Raw genomic sequence first — 20656 nt, forward strand, 5'->3', positions numbered from 1 at the left:
GAAAAAATTCCCTTTTTAGCATTTCACATGTGAGCATCGTCTGATGAAACAGATCCCAGTAAAAACAACGACAACTATACATGAATTAACTTTCGTATTTATTTGCAAAGAAATGACAGTGAGAAAGCTTACCGGCTTTCTGATTTGAATCAGACACAGTAAGACTCTTATACACACTTGTCCAAAAGGGGGCGCTATACCAAAACAAAAAGACATGAAGCTGGCCATGAACATTCATCAGTATTTTGTCTTCTGAATACCCCTTGTCGATCTTGCTGTAAGACCAGAATGTGCAAGCTGAGAAGCAGAGACATCAAGGTCAAAGGCTGTCTGTCTGCTGGGAGAGAGACAGAGAAAGACTCCTAGTAAGCACTTAATTCAGCAAGTGGTCTAATAGTAATAAGGATCACTAAAAGGCTATTTGTAATCATGTGATTGTCTTCATGTTAACACACATTGTCAATTAAGAATCAATGAAGAAAATGACCCTTACATTTCCGTCCCATTATCATTTCATGATACCATTCAAATAAGGTAACTGCAGCTGAACCAGGCAATGACGTAAAACTTTCAACCATACTTCCTCATGTACAACAGACCACAGCGACCATTCGCAGCAGTTTTCAGAAATGGCAGCATCTACAGTCTCCAAAGATTCAGAGGGTACATACACTGAACTGGCCTCCACACAACAAGATGTATACAGCACTCTGGGCCACACAGCACTCAACAGCTCAAGAGCTCAGCACACAGGTAAGAACGCTTGAAGAGATTTGTCGCAAAATGTGATGAACGGCATAACCGAAATTGAGATGGTTTTAAAACGTCTACGATTGGTGGTGCTATCAGGCTACGAATGAAACTGTTCTGCAGTCTATTAAGAAGCTGCTTTTGATGTCCCAGAATAGAGTAACAGAGACTTGAGTCGTGCTTGAGTCCATTTTCAGGGCTATGGTACAGTATACGAAAGGCAAATGAATATTCTCTTTTCAGTGAAAACAAACGGTGTAAAATTGACAGAGTAAGCCTAATTATTTTCAGACCTAAATGACGATGGATGACAGGATTGTTTTATTCTGCTGTTTTCTTTGTGGCCACAGAGGAAAGGGAACAAAGCTCCCACCCCTACAGGCTGGCTGCAGTGTGTCTGGGGCTGCTGTGTGCTCTCTTATTGGCTGCCACAATAGTCCTGGGTGTCCTCTGTGAGTATCTCACACTGTCTGTGTCACTTTATTCTAATCCTGGTACAATGAAATTTTTAGGCAATTTACTGTTGATCGTGGGGAGGGTTTCAGGATTTTAAAAAAAGATTAAAAGCCTTTTTTAAATGGGCCAGAACAAAGCTAATGAATGACCAATGCATATAAACACTAGCTCCTGCTATAGAATAGTATGTGCATCCATCAGTTTATTTGTGTAGTTTGATACATGTAGAAAGGTTTGGCATATACCCTTAGAGAGCACTTTATTAGGTATTTATTAGACTTATTGGTCTTCTGCTGTGGTCAAAATCACTTAGATCACATTGTTTCCCCAGTCTGATGGGTGATGTGATTATTAACTGAAGCTCCTGACCTGTATCTGCATGATTTTAAGCATGGTACAGCTGCTACACAGTTGGTTGATTTGATAATGGCACGAGTAAGTAATATAAAATAAAGTGCTCAGTGACTGTATACTGCTTGCCACCTATTTTTTTCACGCAGGCAGAATGCCTTGGCCATTATACTAGGTGACTAGACCAATGATACTGGAACAGGGTGAATTTTATTTCGTTCTTGTTTATCTGACTCCAAAAGATAAGTTCAACTGCTCCTCTGTTCTAAGAGTTCAACAAAAGTAACGGCAAATGTCCGCCAATAGTGTGGCTCTATATGATAGCTATCTATTTGTATAGACACGGACGTGCCTGTGGCCTGTATAGTCTACAATGATAGGTATCCTAGGTTGTCTATGTCTGTGAGGACTCTTAACTGCTAAGTGTGCAGTGGTGCGAGTCAAGAGGATGCAGGTTCAAATTAATACAATTTATTAAACAATGTGCATTGCAGAAATAGAATGACAATGTGTTACAAGAATTACAAGTTGTAATATGAATGGTAAATGGTTTACAAATAAACGGCATTTATATAGCACCTTTATCCAAAGCGCTGAACAATAGATTCTTCTCAACGACCCATTCATACACACACTCACAGCGATTGGCTGCCATGCAAGGCGCCAACCAGCTCGTCACGAGCATTCGGGGGTTAGGTGTCTTGCTCAGGGACACTTCGAAACAGCCCGGGCGGGGAATCGAACCAGCATCCCTCCGACTGCCAGACAACCGCTCTTAGTGCCTGAGCCATGTCGCCCATGGCTATATGCAAATGGTGCGCAGGAGATCGTATTATGCAAATCATCGCTAATACGGAGTCTCCTCAAACCATTCCACGTTCCCCTCTATATACCCAGGGTTTACAGGAAAACAACAAATCAAATAAAGAGTCACAAGATGGCGGTAACAATGGTCCTGCTGATGTTATCTCTATATGTCCAAGAAACCTGGTTAACCTTTGTATTACAGCAGGATGCTGACTCACAGGTAACTTGCATTACCTGTGGTTTATTCCTACAAGATCTTTATTCAGCAACCAGTGTACTACACCACCAATGACACCAAACTATTTCCCACATCATTAGCCATCTAAAGACACCAAACACTGTATGTGGAAAACCCATGGTTTATACAGTGTTTTTTCAACTCATCAGTTCTGGGAGCATTCCACTGAGGAGGCAGAATTGCCCAGAGGCAGCACAATGATGGGAGGAATAGTCCTGTATTGACGAGCACTGTCTTTTCATCAAGCCTTGCTGACCCTGTGTCAACATGGTCAACACAGTCTGTTTCCTTTTCGGGGTCTGCAGAGAGTCACACTTATGTGTTTATCATTTTTTAAATGTGTATGACTACATTGATTGTCAGTGTGATTGATATGTGTCATTGAAATGTAGAGCAAACTCTGCATCCTGAAATGCCCATTGTTAAATATATACAGAAATATCATTACAGAGCCTAAATATACAAAAATATAGTTCATAATGTTCTAACACCATGTACATAAAGGCATGGCTTCTCTTTTTTTGTAACAACATATTGTAAATTAATATCTTGGTCAACATGGGGCAGCCAGTAACCTAGCAGCAAAGCCACATGACTGGGACCTGGAAGGCCGGTGGTTCAAGCCCCAGTGTAGCCGCAATAAGATTGGCACTGCTGTTGGGTCCTTGGGCTAGGTCGTTAACCCCACATTGCTCCAGGGTGGATTGTCCCCTGCTTTGTCTAATCAACTGTAAGTCACTTTGGATAAAAAGTCTCAGCTAATTAACTGTAAAGATATATGTGGCAGTTGTCTGTATCATAGTGAACAGTGGTGAAATATGGTAAAATTCACAGATTTGTTTCTAAGGAATGCATTTTCCCTTTGTATATTAGATACAAGCCTGTTTCAGAAATATTCAATGTTGGCAAGAGGCCAGGAGGAGCTCAGAGCCAATAACAGCACCTTGAACAGGGACAAGGACCAGCTACAGAGAGAATACAGTGCAGTATTTAAGAAACTCCCCTTTATGGAGGAGTACTGTCCCGTCAATTCACAGAGTGAGTGGTGTTCCTCTGTTGGTTATCTGCAGAAGACCTTTTAGTCTTTTACTTTTATTCTGTTGCTCAGTGTAAAGATAATTCACAGAAACTGTTGCCTGTTCTTCATGTACAGAGAGACTGTGCAAGCCCTGTCCACAGGGCTGGAAGCAGTTCTCTTCCAAGTGTTACTACTTCTCCACTGAGATGAAGAGCTGGATGAAGAGTCGCAGAGACTGCTTAAGACGGGGAGCTGACCTGGTGATTATAGAGAGTGACGAGGAGCAGGTGAGGTTCAGTGAAAGACAATTGTGATTCTCATATCATGTTGCTTCTTACAATCTGATCAATATTCAGGATGATTACTTTGAGTGAAGTTTGTTTATCAGTGTGGTGTGGCTCATGCTGCTGCTCAGTGTCTGACACCCAATCGTTAACCAAATCAACTTATTTTAAACTAAACCAACCTTTCTGACCAATCACCTCCAGATGTTTGCATTCAAATTGGCCAATGAGCTGGTTCTAATGAACAAAGGCTTCTAGTCAAGTTAAGGTGTGAATTGACTCAGAGGATCAGACAAGTGTATGTACTTTATTGTGGGGACAAATGGTGTGGGGACAGGAGATAGTTGTGGGGACAGGGGATAGGTTTGTGACCAGTATAAAATTGTCTTACAATTAGTTAAATCTTACAGGACTGTGTCACTCAGTGTCTCTGTCAGCAGAGTAAGCAGTGAGAGTCATTGTGTGTCTGTGTTCAGGAGTTCATCACCAAATACATACAAGATTATTACTGGATTGGACTGAGTGACTTAGAAACAGAGGGCACCTGGCTCTGGGTGGATGGAACCCTCCTGCAGAAAAGGTAAGATTCCTTGCACACACAGTACTGGCATAATTATACAGACAGACACAAAGCTGTGTAATTTGAAACAACTTCTGAACAGATCAGAAATATGAATGTTCCTCTGCTGCTAGTTAGTCCTTGGTTTGTGTTCATGCAGTGCATCTATTTCTGTTCATTATTTATTGTGAATGTGAACTTTACCCGTCTTCATTTATAATATTGTACAGTTTGTGTGATGGGGATGATTTGAATGTTTACAGTGAAATTCAGAATTATCTTCAAACACGATACATTTTCACTCTCTAAACTCTGCTTGATATATTCAGGGTCTGCAGTGTTAAACAGTGCACTAACATAGTCTGAAATAGACAGAGAATGTGCAGGAGTCACTGTGTCTCTGTAGGAAACAGGAGAGAAGCAGAGCTTCTGTGTCTCATTCAGTCTCTCTGACTCTATTACAGCTACTGGAGCAGTGGAGAACCAGATAATCGTTTCCAGCAACACAGGGACATACAGACATACACACCCGCAGAGTGCGCAGGTACTTACCCTGGTGAGAATCTATGGATGGACACAGGCTGCCATTTGTCCGCCCGCTTCATCTGTGAGACTGATGCTCTGCTCCTTTAATTGCCAATGATGTAAAATTGATGCCAAATGGGAAATCCATTTTTGTACCATGATAGTTTTAACCATTTCCTCAGCTGTAAATATCAAAATAAGCATAACTATGGCAGTGTTTGAGTGGTGTGTCATCAAAGTGCTCAGTGCCTGGAGGGAAATCCTGTCATCTTGATAAGATATTTGTTTGCACTCCATTCCTCTGAAACATGTGGGTATGAATCACATTTTGAAGAAAAGTTATGTCATTTAACTTGGATATGAATTTGTGTATTCTCAGATTAAGTTAAATGTTAATTCAGTGAATTAATGTTCAACTAAGCTTGTAAACGTTTGAACTACAAACGTTTGGACTGACACAGATTTACTATCTGTAGCAATTGTTGAGATTTAGTGGCGTTGTGAACGCAGCCCATAAATGACGAGATGACATTTTCGTTGAAAATGTATTTCCTCCTGTACACAAGCTAACATAAGCTGTTTCCAAACTGCACATGAGCTAACATAAGCTGGTCGTTTGGTTGACTGATACATGGCTAGCTGTACACACAGCTTGCTGAACAACAGCGTGCCGATTGACGAAATGCTGACCACGGCTGTGGGGCCATACACTGGCTGTACACGTGCTGTACACGTGCTGCGCTGAGCAGTAGTGAGCTGTGTTGAGTTGTAGCGATCGTTCTGAGCTGGTTCAACCTACCAAGTGCACCACGCACTTGTACATTTTTCTTAACATCAAATATCTAATTTACAATGCATCAAATGAAATTCACATCGGTAATAATAGAACAAACAATATTATCGGCATTTTACACGCGTTTTCCCGACAACAGGATAGCTACCGCCATTAGCTCAGTCGCGGAATTATACAAGAATCTACCGAGCTCATTTAGCTTCGTACAAACATTCAAACTCGATCTAACATTTGTATATATAATACTCGGAATTCAAATACAATTACAAACAGTGTACTTACAACGTTTCCACTTTATCGCATTTAAATTAACACTTGGGAGCTCAACTCCATGCAACCATGTGCTTCGTTTCTTTGCACTGTTCGGAATCGCCTGCGCTGCGTGAAGACGTCATCTATGCGCCTCACATTAATGCGATAGGTGCATCAATGGTTCCACCTGCTGGCCAGGCGGGCATACAATTATCTCCATAACTTACACTCCCCCCGAAAGGGCCGTAAAGGGACCTTTACGCAAAATTAAGTAACATACAGCACATTAATATAAAGCAATCAATACATCATTACCTTATGATTTCCAAGTCATATATCAAAACATCACATATTTACAAAAAACAAATAAAAAACAAAAACAAAACAAAAAGAAACCTTCTTTTAACAGCCAAATAAGAATTGACATCAGCTTTCTAATGCAAAAGATCAATACCGGAAGATCCTAATTTACCTCCTCCAACAAGCACAACCTTGTAATAGGCCGAATACGCTCTGTGGACTTTGTCCTAACCTTGACCTTGCGCACATGCCCATCTGCCCCTGGGCCATCTGTTACTCTCGCTAAAGGCCATTCTCCCCTTGGAGTCTCTTCAACTAGCAAAACAACATCTCCAACTGCGGTATCCCTTTGCAATTTGTGCCACTTTAGCTTGCAACATTGGGAGATACTCTCTTGTCCATCTTCGCCAGAACACGTCTGCGTGACACTGAACTTGACGCCATCTGCGTCTGACATAGAGATCCTTGAGATCAAACTCCTTCTCTGTGTAAGCAAATGAACAAGTACCTGGGCGAAGTAAACGATTTGGGGTAAGCGGCTCTGAATCAGACACATCATCTGAAAGAGTAGTGAGCGGTCTACTGTTTATCAGAGACTCAACAATGCACATTAGGGTAGTAAGGGCCTCATCATCCATGACTTGTTCTGAAAGCATGGGGCGCAACACATTTTTTACCGACCGAACTAAACGCTCCCCCACATGAGGGGCATTGAAATGCCAGTCCACTCCCTTGGTGTGCAATATTCCCTGAATCCTATTCTGGTCCAAACCCCCAAGTAATCCCTTCAGCTGTCTTTCAGCCCCTACAAAATTGGTCCCATTATCACAGTAAATGTCCTTTGGACAACCTCTACGAGCCATTAATCGGTGTAAACAGTGAATAAAGGAATCCGTGTCAAGTGACACATTTCGAGGTGAATGGCCCTGACCGTCATGCAGGTAAACAAACACCCATACCTTTTCAAGACACTTCTGCCACATTTCACCCTCAGTGGACCAAATAAATATATCCCCATGCCACTAAATGGCGGATTGGTGGCCTCCAATCTGCATTTGGGTAGATCTGCCATGCGCTGTGTAACTACCTTGGAACTCCACCTTCTACATGTAACACATTGTCTGAGGACCCTTTTAACTGCTTGTCTACCACTAATTACCCCAAATTTCTAATACATGTTCCTGGCCAACATGGCCATGAGTCTGTTGAACTTCACGCACTATTAAATCCACAATGTGATGCCGTTTCGGCAGGATAAGAGGATGCTTCATTGTCTCCTCAAACTCCCCCTGTGAAATCCTATCACCGACCACCAGTAGGTCCTCATCAGAGACACAAGGACTGAGAGAAGCTAGCATGCCTCTCTGTGGCAACTCTTTCCTAAAGTACAACGGAAATTCTTTCTTCTGAACAAAGCGAATTATGGCAAGCTCTGCCTTTTCCATCTCCTGAGAATTAACTGGCAGGGAAATCTCAGGTACATCGCCATCTGAGACCTTGAATCTTAGCGAAGCCTTGACTCTTAAAAGCAAGGCAACTCTCCTCTTGAGTTGAAACCATGACGAGTGATACAAGATGAAGTCCTGAACAATATTCCATGCCCTTGTATCATCTTTCCATTCCTCTGTCTCTCTAGCTAAATCTTCCTTCTTTCACTCGAAAATTTACGTGGCCACCTCTAATCCCCGCAAACTGTTTTCAACCTTCTCCTCTCTTCTGACCCCCGTCATCACTCACACCTGATGACTTTGTCTCCTTCTTTGAAAAGAAGGTTGACGCCATTTGCAATTCCTTCTCCCAACCCTCTCCCCCTGCTGCCCCTCCTACCTTCCCCAACTCCCTAGCCTCCTTTTCTCCCCTCTCTGACTCCGACACATTGAAACTCCTTACATCCCACCGCCCGACCACCTGTCCTCTTGACCCCATCCCCTCTCCCCTCCTACAATCTATATCCAATGACATTCTCCCTTTTCTCTCCTCTCTAATCAACACCTCCCTCTCTTCTGGCACCATGCCCTCTTCCCTGAAGAGGGCCAGAGTCACTCCCCTGTTAAAAAAACCTACTCTTGACCCCTCTGCCCTGAACAACTACCGGCCTGTCTCTCTTCTTCCCTTTCTCGCTAAAACTCTGGAACGGGCGGTCTGTTCCCAACTGTCCACTTATCTTCTCCAGAACAATCTCCATGACCCCAACCAGTCTGGCTTCAAGAATGGCCACTCCACTGAGACCACCCTGCTCGCGGTCACTGAGGCACTCCACTCTGCTAAAGCCAAATCCCTCTCCTCTCCTCATCTTCCTCAACCTGTCGGCCGCCTTCGATACAGTCAACCATGAGATTCTAGTTCTAATCGCTGTCTGGGATGGGTGTCACAGGGTCTGCACTTGCTTGGTTTTCCTCATACCTCTCTGGTCGCTCCTACCAGGTGACTTGGAGGGGCTCAGTCTCTGACCCTCACCCCCTACAAACTGGAGTCCCGCAGGTCTCAGTTCTTGGGCCTCTCCTCTTCTCGCTATACACTATGTCTCTTGGTTCTGTTATCTCTTCCCATGGCTTTTCTTATCATTCTTATGCTGATGACACCCAACTCTTTATTTCCTTCCCCCCCGACACCCAAGTCACCACACGGATCTCCGCCTGCTTGGCTGATATCTCTGCATGGATGACTTCCCACCACCTGAAGCTCAACCTTGCCAAAACTGAGCTTCTCTACATCCCTGCTAAGTCCTCTCCGTCAATCAACCTCTCACTGACTGTTGAGGACTTTGTAGTTTCCTCCTCCCGTACGGCAAAGAATCTTGGGGTGACTCTTGACAATTGCCTCACCCTGGCTCCAAAGTATCCTCCACTGCCAGAACCTGCAGGTTCTTTCTGTATAATATACGGCGTATCCATCATCTCCTGACGGCGAAAGCCACCCAGCTCCTAGTCCAGGCACTCGTCATTTCCTGCCTGGATTACTGCAACTCCCTCCTAGCCGGTCTCCCAGCGTGTGCCATCAAGCCCCTCCAGCTGGTCCAGAATGCTGCAGCCCGCCTGATCACCAGTCAGCCAAGGTCGGGTCATGTCACCCCGCTTCTCATTGGCCTCCACTGGCTTCCTATTGCCGCACGCATCCGATTCAAGGACCTAGTGTTGGCATTTCAGGCTGCTAAGGGGACTTTGACTTTGACTTGTGGTAGAACCTATGCACTTGTAAGTCGCTTTGGATTAAAAGCGTCTGCCAAATGACAAAAATGTAAAAAATGTAAATCACTAGCAACACTCAGACTGACTTGTGGTGGCTGTTTGACCTCAGTTGTTTGATCATTTGGATTTACCGTAGCCTTAACATCTGACATAGGCCAGTACTCTACAGGTTTAGTCAGAAACCATGGTCCCTTCTTCCACACTCTCAATGAGGGACTGCGCTGTTACGCCACGAGAAACTATATCAGCTGGGTTATCGTAAGAAGCCACATGGCGCCACTGATCAGGCCTGGAACCTGCCTGAATGGCCGCAACCCTGTTCGCAACAAAGGTGTGATACCGCTTCTGGGGGTTTTTGATGTAGCCTAAAACTATCATACTGTCAGTCCAAAAATATGAGCTCTCAATCTCAATACACAGTTCCCTTCATAGCATACTGTCTACCTTTACTGCCAAAGATGCAGCAGATAACTCCAACCTATGAATACATAACTTCTTCAACGGAGCAAGTCTGGACCTTGACATCAGCAAATGACTATCAACGCTATTGCCCACCGACAGGACGCGTAAATAAACGACAGAACCATATGCTTTGGTCGATGCATCTGCAAAGTGATGCAACTGAAACTTCATTGCACTAGTAGGTTTCACACATTTGTCAATTCGAAACCCTTGCAGCACTGGTAACTCAGCTGACCAATTCTTCCAATCTGTCACAATAGCATCTGGAGGCTGATCATCCCAACCTATTCCCAATCTCGCTAGTTGCTGTATTATGAGTCGTCCCTTGACCAAAAATGGCATCACAAATCCAAGAGCGTCAAACACAGCACTAACCCCACTAAGCAAGCCTCTTCTAGTGTGAGGTTTGTCTCCAGTAAGTACACTAAATGACAAAGTGTCTGAGCCCAGTTCCAAAATTAGTCCTAGGGCCTTCTCATAAACTATTTAATCTGAATCAAGGTCAAGATGCTGAACACCCTTAGCCCTGTCCTCTACAGGGATTAAATCCACAACTTCCCGGGAGTTGCTAGTGAACTTGGCTATTCTAAAGCCGCCTTCTGAAAGCATACCTTTCAAATCTTGAACTAGACGTACAGCACCCTCAACTGTGTCAACAGCCACAAGGCAGTCGTCAACATAGAAATTCCTTTTGACTGTCTCTACAGCCAAACTACCATATTTGGCACTACCCTGGTCGGCAACATGACGCAACACAAACCCACAACAAGCAGGTGACCAAGTATCACCAAATAGATGTACCGCGATAGACTACCACATCATCATTCAGGTCCCCGTCCCTCCACCAAAGAAACCGGAGAACATCTCTGTCCCTGGGACAAACCTTGACCTGGTAAAACATTGCTTCTATGTCCCCCTGTACTGCTATTGGTCCAAGTCTGAATCTGAGGAGAACACTAGCTAACATCTGGGCCTTGCATGACATGCTTATTCAGTGAAACATCATTAACCTGTGCTGCACAGTCAAATACTACTCTCACTTTCTTTGGAGAAACAACTGGATGGTGTGGCAAGTACCACACTGGGTCATCAACAGCATCACACTCTGATACCTCCTCTGCATGACCGTTCCTGAACAATGCAGCCATAATCTTCACATACTCATCCCTAAGTTCCTGATCCCTTACTAACCTCTTACGGAGCGACTGAAGTCTTCTCTCAACAAGAGGACGGCTATCTGGAAAACTGGGCTGGCCCCTGAATGGAACCGGCAGCACATAATGGCCATCCATATCCTGAGTAATGGTACCCTTCCACAAACTCAATGTACGTTCATCCTCTAATGATAACGACTTCTCCGGACCATTCAGCTGTTCCCAACCCTCAACCTTCCAGAACTTTTCCAACTGGACCTCTAAGTGACAGTCTACAAAATTGGCTGACAATGACATACCTGTACCTGGCGAAAGTGGCCCATTCAAAGCCCAACCTAATCTGGTCTTGACAGCGTATGGCATGCCAGGACCTGTTCCTTGCCTGACCTCCAAGGGTATCATCAATTCGGCGTTGTCTTGCCCAATAAGAATCATGACCTGATCACTTCTCACATCTGGTAGACGTAACCCTTTCAGGTGGGGGAATCTCTCCACATCAGCCTCAGTGGCGATGTGAGTCTTGTCACAAGGGATAGCAAACCTGGTGTGCACAGGATTCAACATATAAAACCCATCATGATTAACAGCAGATATTTCAATAGTAACCACCCTGGTATCAATTTTATTAGGCCTATCAATAGTGTTTAGGATCAAAGTTTCGACTTCTCCTCTCACCCCCAGTCTCTCTACTAGACCGTCTGTGCAAAACGTTGAGGTAGACCCATTGTCTAAAAGAGCATCAGTGCAAAATGTTCGGCTGCTACCAGGCGCTCTAACTCTTACGGGTACAATAGGCAAAGTTAGTCTGGATCTGCCTCCACTGACTGCATTGCACCCTGCCTTACTGGTAACATCTGTACACTCAGACTCTGAGTCTGGCTTTCCTTGTGACTCAAGGAAAACTTACAGCTGGATGACACATGGCCTGTCCTGAGACAATTAAAACATAAGAGTTTGTTAAGTACATATTTCTTCCTACTTTGTGGAGTCATATTCTTGAACTTGCCACAACCAAACAGACTGTGGTTGCCATTCATACACAATTCACAGCTCTTGTTAACTGTTACAGCCGGCCTACCTGCTTGAACTGAACGACCCACAGAGGAACCATCAGGCTCAAACTCCCATGAGCGATCTGCTGTGACTGACAATCTACCTGACTGAGACTAATTGGAATGACCTACTGTCAAAGGCACTGCCCTGTCGCCTACTTGGCTTATCGTACAGTAAACTACTGTAGACTGGGTCATTGGTTTCTCCCATTGGCTAAATTTAACACATCTGGTGGCTTACCACCCCGAGATCTTAGATTTTGAACCTCTCGCAACCATCTGGTTCTAAGGTACATGGGTAACCTTGAGATGATTTGCACCATCACCCTCTGGGTACTTATCTCAGCTACATAACCCATAGTGCTAAGAGTATCAACGCAACAGCTGAAATCATCTGCCAGCTCCTGTAACTTAAATGCATCCTTGGGAATCTGTTGGCCCTCTGCTACCTTCCTAACCCAGGCTTGTGAAATTGTATAATCATCTCCAAATCGCTGTTTCAGTAATTCCCTTGCCCGTGAATACCCATTTTCTAAACACACACAAGGCTCTATGAGGGATCTGGCCTTACCTGAACAATACTGAATCAAGAGCATGAGTTTGGCAGCATCATCTACTGCAGTCACCCTACTGTCAAAAGCTTTGATAAAAACCCAATACTTCAGTGGATCCCCATCGAAACAAATAAGCTCTGGTTTAGGTAACTGTACAATATTTAACACCTGTTGCTGCCCTAAACGGACAGCCTCAGCAACATCTTGAAAAGGCTCAACAGAGTTGACAGCTGCAGGTCGAGGACAAAACTCTTCTGCATCAGCATTCAGTGTCCCGTTCTTTTGGCAGTCCACGTTTGTTAAAGCTCGTTGCTGTTCCTTGTTCGATCGGATGCTTGACACCCGGCTCCCCCCTGTGGCAGCCATCTCCTCCTGCGCCGCAGCCAACTGGGTCCTCAGCTCCAGCTCCTCCCTCTGTTGGCGAACACGCAGCTCCTCCCTCTCCAGACGTTGATGCTCTTGCAGGGATTCTGCGATGACAGACAAGGATGCGGCTCTTCCTGATGCTCTTGAACTAGCTGCTCCACTGCAGCTTGATACTCGCGAACCTCCTGCACTACTGCGACCGGCTTGGCTCACAGAATCTTCAGGCTTGACGTCATCAGCTGGGAACTGGAATAGGACAACCTTTCCTTCTTTCAGCTTCTTTATTTTTTCCTCTGTCCTTACTCAGAGCTCACGGACTTCACGGTCTATACCTTCAAAATAGGCCTGCTGCTCTTCAATCTCATCTTCTTCATTTAAAAGTTCACATATTTTATCTTGAACACTTTGCAATTTTGCATAAGCCTCTACCACGGCATCTAGACTATTCTGTAACCGCTGGACATCATTTAGTTCAATTACCAAGTGCACCACGCACTTACACATTTTTCTTAACATCAAACATCTAATTTACAATGCATCAAATGAAATTCACATCGGTAATAATAATAAAACAATATTAGCGGCATTTTACACACGTTTTCCCGACAACACGATAGCTACCGCCATTAGCTCAGTTGTGGAATTATACAAGAATCTACTGAGCTCATTTAGCTTTGTACAAACATTCAAACTCGATCTAACATTTGTATATATAATATTCGGAATTCACATACAATTACAAACAGTGTACTGACAACGTTTCCACTTTATCGCATTTAAATTAACACTTGTTTTCTCGGGAGCTCAACTCCATGCAACCATGTGCTTTGTTTGTACGTCATCTATGCGCCTCACATTAATGCGATTGGTGCATCAATGGTTCCACCTGCTAGCCAGGCGGGCATACAATTATCCAACTACATAACTTACAAAGCTACTTAAATGGAATTGGTTCAGTGAGACAAATGCTGTGCTCCCCAATGTAATATTCATCATTGCAAATGTTTTAATTTTTATTAAATATTATTAAATGCAGTGGAATTACTGTACAAAAGCCTATACATGCAGAGTATTTTCAGCTATAACATTATTAGTTCTGTGAATATGGACATATGTATATATAATCACAAATCCTGATTAGCGCCATAAGTTTACTGGAGTACACAACAGCAATCCCCTGCTACAAAAGTGGATGTGTTATGAGCTAATTGTGTTAAAGCATCTGCTAATACAAAGAGCTCTTAGTACTTTTAAAAATGAGTATGTCACTAAAACGTGCTTAGATGTAACTCTCTAAACAGGGGCTGTGACGCAAAGCCATAAACCACATGTACCCGCAAAATGGTTCTGTATGCGACTCAATCATGGTATAAATTCAATCATTTGCGCTTCATTTTTTCTTTTTTGCTTTTGCTCATCTGTAAATAAACCTATTTCGACAAAACTGAAGCACTCAAAAATCATTGTTGTTGGAGGTCTGTGTGAATTGTGTTTGTGTGGTTTCTGCTTCATCATTACATTGCATACCTATGTGCTCTGTGTACCATTACACCATACACCTGTATGACCAGCACATGTGGTTCCCCTCATAGAGACTCCTAAATTAACCACATAAGTCATGTCATACTCAATGAGGAGCTGCTGTTCTTACCTGTGTCTTCAGCTCCTAGGCTGGCCTAATCATCATTTTTGTTTTGGGAAGGCTATTAGCACTCAAGTGGCTGAAATTCAGGAATGCTACATAATCGGCGCTTTGCATGTTAAAGCTTTGCTTTGCTTTAACAAGGACAGTGTGCATCATTGTTGAAGCAAAGCAAATCCCTGAAAAATCAAGATCAATCAAGACCAAATCAAGTATTTGATTAAATTCAATTTGTATAGTTTGCAGTATTCTGCATGGGAAGGAAGCAGACTGCTAGCAACAATGTTGTAATACCTCAAACCATATTTCCTCATGTACCACAGTCCACAGTGACAAAATATTAAAAAGAAAGAAATAAAGAAAGACCATTAGCAGCAGTTTTCTGAAATGGCAGCATCTACAGTCTCCAAAGATTCAGAGGATATATACACTGAACTGGCCTCCACACAACAAGATGTACACAGCACTCTGGGCCACACCACACTCAACAGCTCAAGAGCTCAGCACACAGGTAAGAACTTGCATGGTGTACCCATTATGAGACTGCCTTCTCCCTCGGTACTGCACTTTGGTTTTGGCTGGATTTTACGTGTACGAACATTGCTCTCTGGACATTCCCCGAATAAAGCCCTGACGGGACTTTATTACACCACTGTTTCTGAGTCGTGCATTTTGGGTCCAACCCCCCATGGACCCATCTCAGATAGTGCACTGTTTGACACTACAGACCCTGAATAAATCAAGCAGAGTTTAGAGAGCGAAAATGTATCGTGTTTGAAGATAATTCTGAATTGCACTGTAAACATTCAAATCATCCCCATCATACAAACTGTACAATATTACAGATGAAGACGGGTAAGGTTCACATATTCACAATAAATAATGAACAGAAATATATGCACTGCATTAACACAAACCAAGGACCAACTAGCAGCAGCGGAACATTCATATTTCTGATCTGTTCGGAAGTTGTTTCAAATTACACAGCTTTGTGTCTGTCTGTATATTTATGCGCAGTACTGTGTGTGCAAGGAATCTTACTTTTTCTGCAAGAGGGTTCCATCCACCCAAAGCCAGGTGCCCTCTGTTTCTGAGTCACTCAGTCCAATCCAGTAATAATCTTGTATGTATTTGGTAATGAACTCCTGAACCCAGACACACAATGACTCTCACTGCTCACTCTGCTGACAGAGACACTGAGAGACACACAGTACACACACTTGTCTGCCCCTCCAAGTCTTAATCTGATGAGAGGCCTTTGTTCATGAGAACTAGCTCATTGGTCAATTTGAATGCAAACATCTGGAGGTGATAGGTCAGAAAGGTTGGTTTAGTTTAAAATAAGTTGATTTTGTTAACGATTGGGTGTCAGATACTGAGCAGCAGCATGAGCCACACCACACTGATAAACAAACTTCACTCAAAGTAATCATCCTGAATATTGATCAGATTGTAAGAAGCAACATGATATGAGAATCCCAATTGTCTTTAAGAAGGCTGTAGTATGTAGACGTATGAATTTATGTCAAATTTCTCTCCCCTACCCACTCACTGCCTCATCCATTCACTCTTTCACAGAACCTTACCTGTTCCTCTTGACTCTCTATAATCACCAGATCAGCTGCCCATTTAATGCAGTCACTGTGACTGCTCATCCAGCTCTTCCTCTCAGTGGAGAAGTAGTAACACTTGGAAGAAAACTGCTCCCAGCCCTGTGGACAGGGCTTGCAGAGTCTCTCTGTACATGAAGAACAGGCAACAGTTTCTGTGAATTATCTTTACACTGAGCAACAGAATGAAAGTAAAAGACTAAAAGCTCTTCTGCAGATAACCAACAGAGGAACACCACTCACTGGAGAGGAGTTTCTTAGATACTGCACTGTATTCTCTCTGTAGCCGGTCCTTGTCCCTGTTCAAGGTCCTGCTATTAGCTCTGAGCTCCTCCTGGCCTCTCTCCAGCATTGAATATTTCCGAGACTGGTTTGTATCTAATACACAAGGGGAAAATGCATTCCTTAGAAACAAATCTGTGAATTTTACCATATTTCACCACTATTCACTATGATACAGACAACTGCCTCATTACATTACATTATTATATTATTGGCATTTGGCAGACACTCTTATCCACAGCGACGTACAGTTGATTAGACTAAGCTGGGGACAATCCGCCCTGGAGCAATGTGGGGTTAACGACCTAGCCCAAGGACCCAACAGCTGTGCCAATCTTCTTGCGGCTACACTGGGGCTTGAACCACCAAACAGCTCCAGAAACTTTTCTTCACCTGTTGTGCATGAATGAAGCCATTGTGAGTTAATTTGGACGAGAATGAACATCCACGCAGGACGCTGCTAGGAAGCTAGCTAGTAATGAGCAGCTCTTCCTCGGACAAGTCAAGTTCAAGTTTACAAGGGAACCAAAAGAGACACATCATGGCTGGAATCATCAGACATATAGGATACTTTTGATGAATCCGGTGGGCAATGGGCAACATACATTGAACGTTTTGAGCATTACGTCCTGGCTAATGAGATCAGGGATGCTAAGAAAGTACCAGTACTGTTTAGCATAATGGGCCCGAAAACGTATGGATTACTGCGCAGTCTGAACACCCCTGAAAAGCCTATTGTATGGCGTATTGTGGATGAATTGCAGAGTCAATTTGCACCAAAATGTCTCGTGATAGCAGAGAGGTTCCACTTCCACAAACATAATCAGGCGGACAGAGAGTCTGTGATGCAGTATGTGGCAGTTCTTAAAGAGCTTTCTGAACATTGTGAGTTTCGGTGAGCATTTGGAGGACGCACTGCGGACAGATTCGTTTGTGGGTTAAACAGTGAAGCTGTTCAGAAGCGCCTGCCGACAGAGGAAAATCGTACTTTTCAGAAAGCAGTCGATTATGCTGTATTGGCAGAGACAGTGTCACGTGATCCGCAGCAGCTAAGTGGCTCACTCAGAGTGAACGCTGTTCTGTGTCCAAAAGTTAGTGATGAGTGCGGACAGTGAGGGAAAATGAATCACACTGCTGATAATTGCTGGGACAAGAACAGGGACTGCCATGATTGCGGGAAGAAAGGCCACATCGGTCGCTTGTGTAAAAATAAAAATAGAAACCGAAACCCTCCAGAGAGGGAAAGAGAGAGAAAACGGAGGGAGGGAAGATCGTAACTCAGCCAAGCGCAGTGAGAGAGAGAAAAAGAGAAGAGTGCATCGTGTAGCGGCCAGTGAGAGTGAAAGTGGAAGTGAGGAAATAAAATCTGACCCAGATAATGAATTAGGGCTGAACTCACTGTCTCATAAAAGGAAATATGCTTTGCGGGTGACTAAAACACCTGCACGTTGCAGTGTTTAAAACACCTGCACGTTGAGTGAATTGACCGAAATAGTGATACGGAGACACAAGAGTCTGATTTAAAAGGACCAGGGCCTTTTTTTTTTTTTTTTTTTAAACGAACAAATAAACAAACAAACAACAAAGCAAAAGTGACCAAACTTAACTATCCAAATACTGCTTACCTAGCCAACTAAAAATACCGATACACAAAGTAAGTCACAAAGACAACAATTAAGGTTCACAGGGAGGTAGGGAGGGATGGGGAGAGGTGCTGCTTGAATAGGTGCGTCTTCAGTTTGTGCTTGAAGGTGGGGAGAGATTCTACAGTTCTGACCTCAACGGGGAGTTCGTTCCACCACTGTGGAGCCAGAACAGACAGTAGTCGTGAGCGTGAGGTGGAGGTTCGGAGAGGGGGAGGTGCCAAGCGGCATGTGGAGGCTGAACGAAGAGGTCTGGCAGGGGTGTAGAGTCTGATGATTTTTTGTAGGTAAGCTGGGAAAGACCCCTTAACTGCTGGGAAGGCTAGCACCAATGTTTTGAATTTGATGCGAGCCATGACAGGCAGCCAGTGGAGGGAAGTAAGCAGGGGGGTGACGTGTGAGTATTTGGGAAGGTTGAAGACCAGACGAGCTGCTGCATTCTGGATAAGTTGGAGGGGTCTGATGGCGGATGCTGGGAGGCCAGCCAAGAGGGAATTGCAGTAGTCCAGGTGGGACAGAACCATCGCTTGGACCAGGAGCTGGGTCGAGTAGGGGGTGAGAAAGGGGCGGATTCTCCGTATGTTGTCTAGGAAGAACCTGCATGACCGGGTCATCGCCGCAATGTTCTCGGAAAGGGACAGTCTGCTGTCCATCACCACGCCAAGGTTCCTTGCACTGGGTGATGGCGTGAGTGTGGTATCCCCGAGGGAAATGGAGAGATCCATGGTGGAGACACCATGTCTCTGTGTATCTTTGTGAGTCTATAAAATTGTTTGCATAAATACCTGTATATTATAGTCAAGTACGTAATAGTTCCTTTACATGGTACAGTAAAGGGCAGGTGTGAAATGGTCTTTATTGGATTAAACTGTCTTTTATCATGTTTCCACTCCCATTTTCCCTATTTAATTATTACAGTGGATCCCTCTACTAATCCCACCTATTCCACGGAGCACTCCTCTCCTCGCGTTTGTAACCATCGTGTTTTATTGTTCCTGTCGATATAACTGGTGCATGTTGTGTCATCTCCCGGATCCTAACCCCATGGAACGGTGTTGGGTGCAATGGGTTCCCAAGCCCAGTCACAATCCTGTGTTCTGGACCAGGTTGCGTTATGAGGGGATACAGAGATCAAAACGCAGAGAACACGAGCGTCAGGAAGACTGCTGCCTCCAGACCTGGCCACTCGCGGATCTCTCTGGTATTTGTCGTCATTTCTCACTTATGCTCTGGAACAGAAAAAGAAAGTGAAAACACATAATCCCACCTAATTGGCAGGTTTTAACAGGTTTTAAGTTTCTCCTCCGGTAACCCCCTTGAATCCCTCCCAAACACGCTGCACGTTCATTTGCCATTAATACTGGGTAAGGTCCTGCCCAATGTGTTTGTAAGCTTATTGGTGCCAATTTTTTAAGCATAACCTGACTTCCTACTTTTGGTACCCATCCCCTTTGGCTTTCCTATTTCTCATCATGTTCTGTTTGCCTTTGTTCTACATGCTTTCTCATCTCCTGAATTGACTTGTCTAAAATCTGCAGATAAGCTCTCAACATCTACCCCTGGTAAAGGGGCGTCTCCTGTCGGTGTCATCGCTCTCCCTGTCATTAACTCGAAAGGGGTGAGCTGCGTTACTTTACTATTGGGTGATGCTGTTGTCTTCCACAGGTCGGCAGGAAGCAATCCACGGCATCCTTTTCCTGTGTCTTTGATTGCAGCCGTGAGTTTTGTTTTTATTGTTTGGTTCATTTGCTCTGCCATCCCGGCAGATTGGGGATGATGCTGAACTTTTGTTTTATTTCCAAAGTCTTCATTGCTTCCTTCATAACTTCATAATGACTCCCTGTGAAGTGAGTAGAGACTGGTAGGGCAGGCCCCATCTTAGAAAGATTATTAGTGGCTAATAGTCTTGCAGCAGTGGCAGCTGTTCAGTTCCTTGTTGGAAAAACCTCCATCCATCTGGTTTCGATTACCATAAACAGGTATGTGTATCCTCCACTAGGGGGCAGTGGTCCAGTAAAGTTCACGGGCCCTTGGGTCTTGGAGCACATCCCATAGGTATTTTCTTCCTGGTTGTGCGGATCTTTGTTTCCAGACAGATGAGACACCTAGATGTGTAATTGTAAATGTCTCTTTTCATTCCCGGCCACCACCACGTCCACTGCATCTGTGCCGCCTGCTTCTCAGGTCCTTCATGAGTAACGCCATGATGCAGCTCAATCAGGGGTCCACCACGCTGTCGTTCAGCCTCCGTAGGCAACCGCTGTCCTGTTTGCCCCTACAGCTACAGCTGTATTTCGGAGTCTATTTGATTCCTTCGTCGGTTGCTTCTCGTTCCCTTCAGGTTGGGCCGCCACCGTCCTGGTGCCTTGA

The 20656-nt window shown here is 44.2% G+C and overlaps 1 protein-coding gene across 1 annotated transcript; it reads left to right on the plus strand.

Annotated features, from left to right (window-relative positions):
* The first annotated feature begins 634 nt into the window (after window positions 1–634).
* Window positions 635–20656, plus strand: LOC133108264 (CD209 antigen-like protein C). Its single transcript, XM_061217733.1, has 7 exons — window positions 635–753; window positions 1101–1202; window positions 3476–3640; window positions 3756–3907; window positions 4381–4484; window positions 20471–20535; window positions 20628–20656. The coding sequence occupies exons 3-7, from the start codon at window positions 3502–3504 to the stop codon at window positions 20654–20656; spliced, it is 489 nt and encodes a 162-aa protein (XP_061073717.1). The 5' UTR covers window positions 635–753; window positions 1101–1202; window positions 3476–3501.

The sequence above is a fragment of the Conger conger genome, chromosome 13, assembly GCF_963514075.1.
Source record: "Conger conger chromosome 13, fConCon1.1, whole genome shotgun sequence".
Taxonomy (NCBI): domain Eukaryota; kingdom Metazoa; phylum Chordata; class Actinopteri; order Anguilliformes; family Congridae; genus Conger; species Conger conger.

Excerpts from the sequence above, each read along its gene's own strand:
- LOC133108264 (XM_061217733.1), top strand. The coding sequence starts at position 3,502 with ATGTTGGCAAGAGGCCAGGAGGAGCTCAGAGCCAATAACAGCACCTTG. Across the intron at positions 3,908-4,380 it reads TAGAGAGTGACGAGGAGCAG|GAGTTCATCACCAAATACAT; the intron begins GTGAGGTTCAGT and ends GTCTGTGTTCAG. Across the intron at positions 20,536-20,627 it reads CACGCTGTCGTTCAGCCTCC|GTTGGGCCGCCACCGTCCTG; the intron begins GTAGGCAACCGC and ends CGTTCCCTTCAG.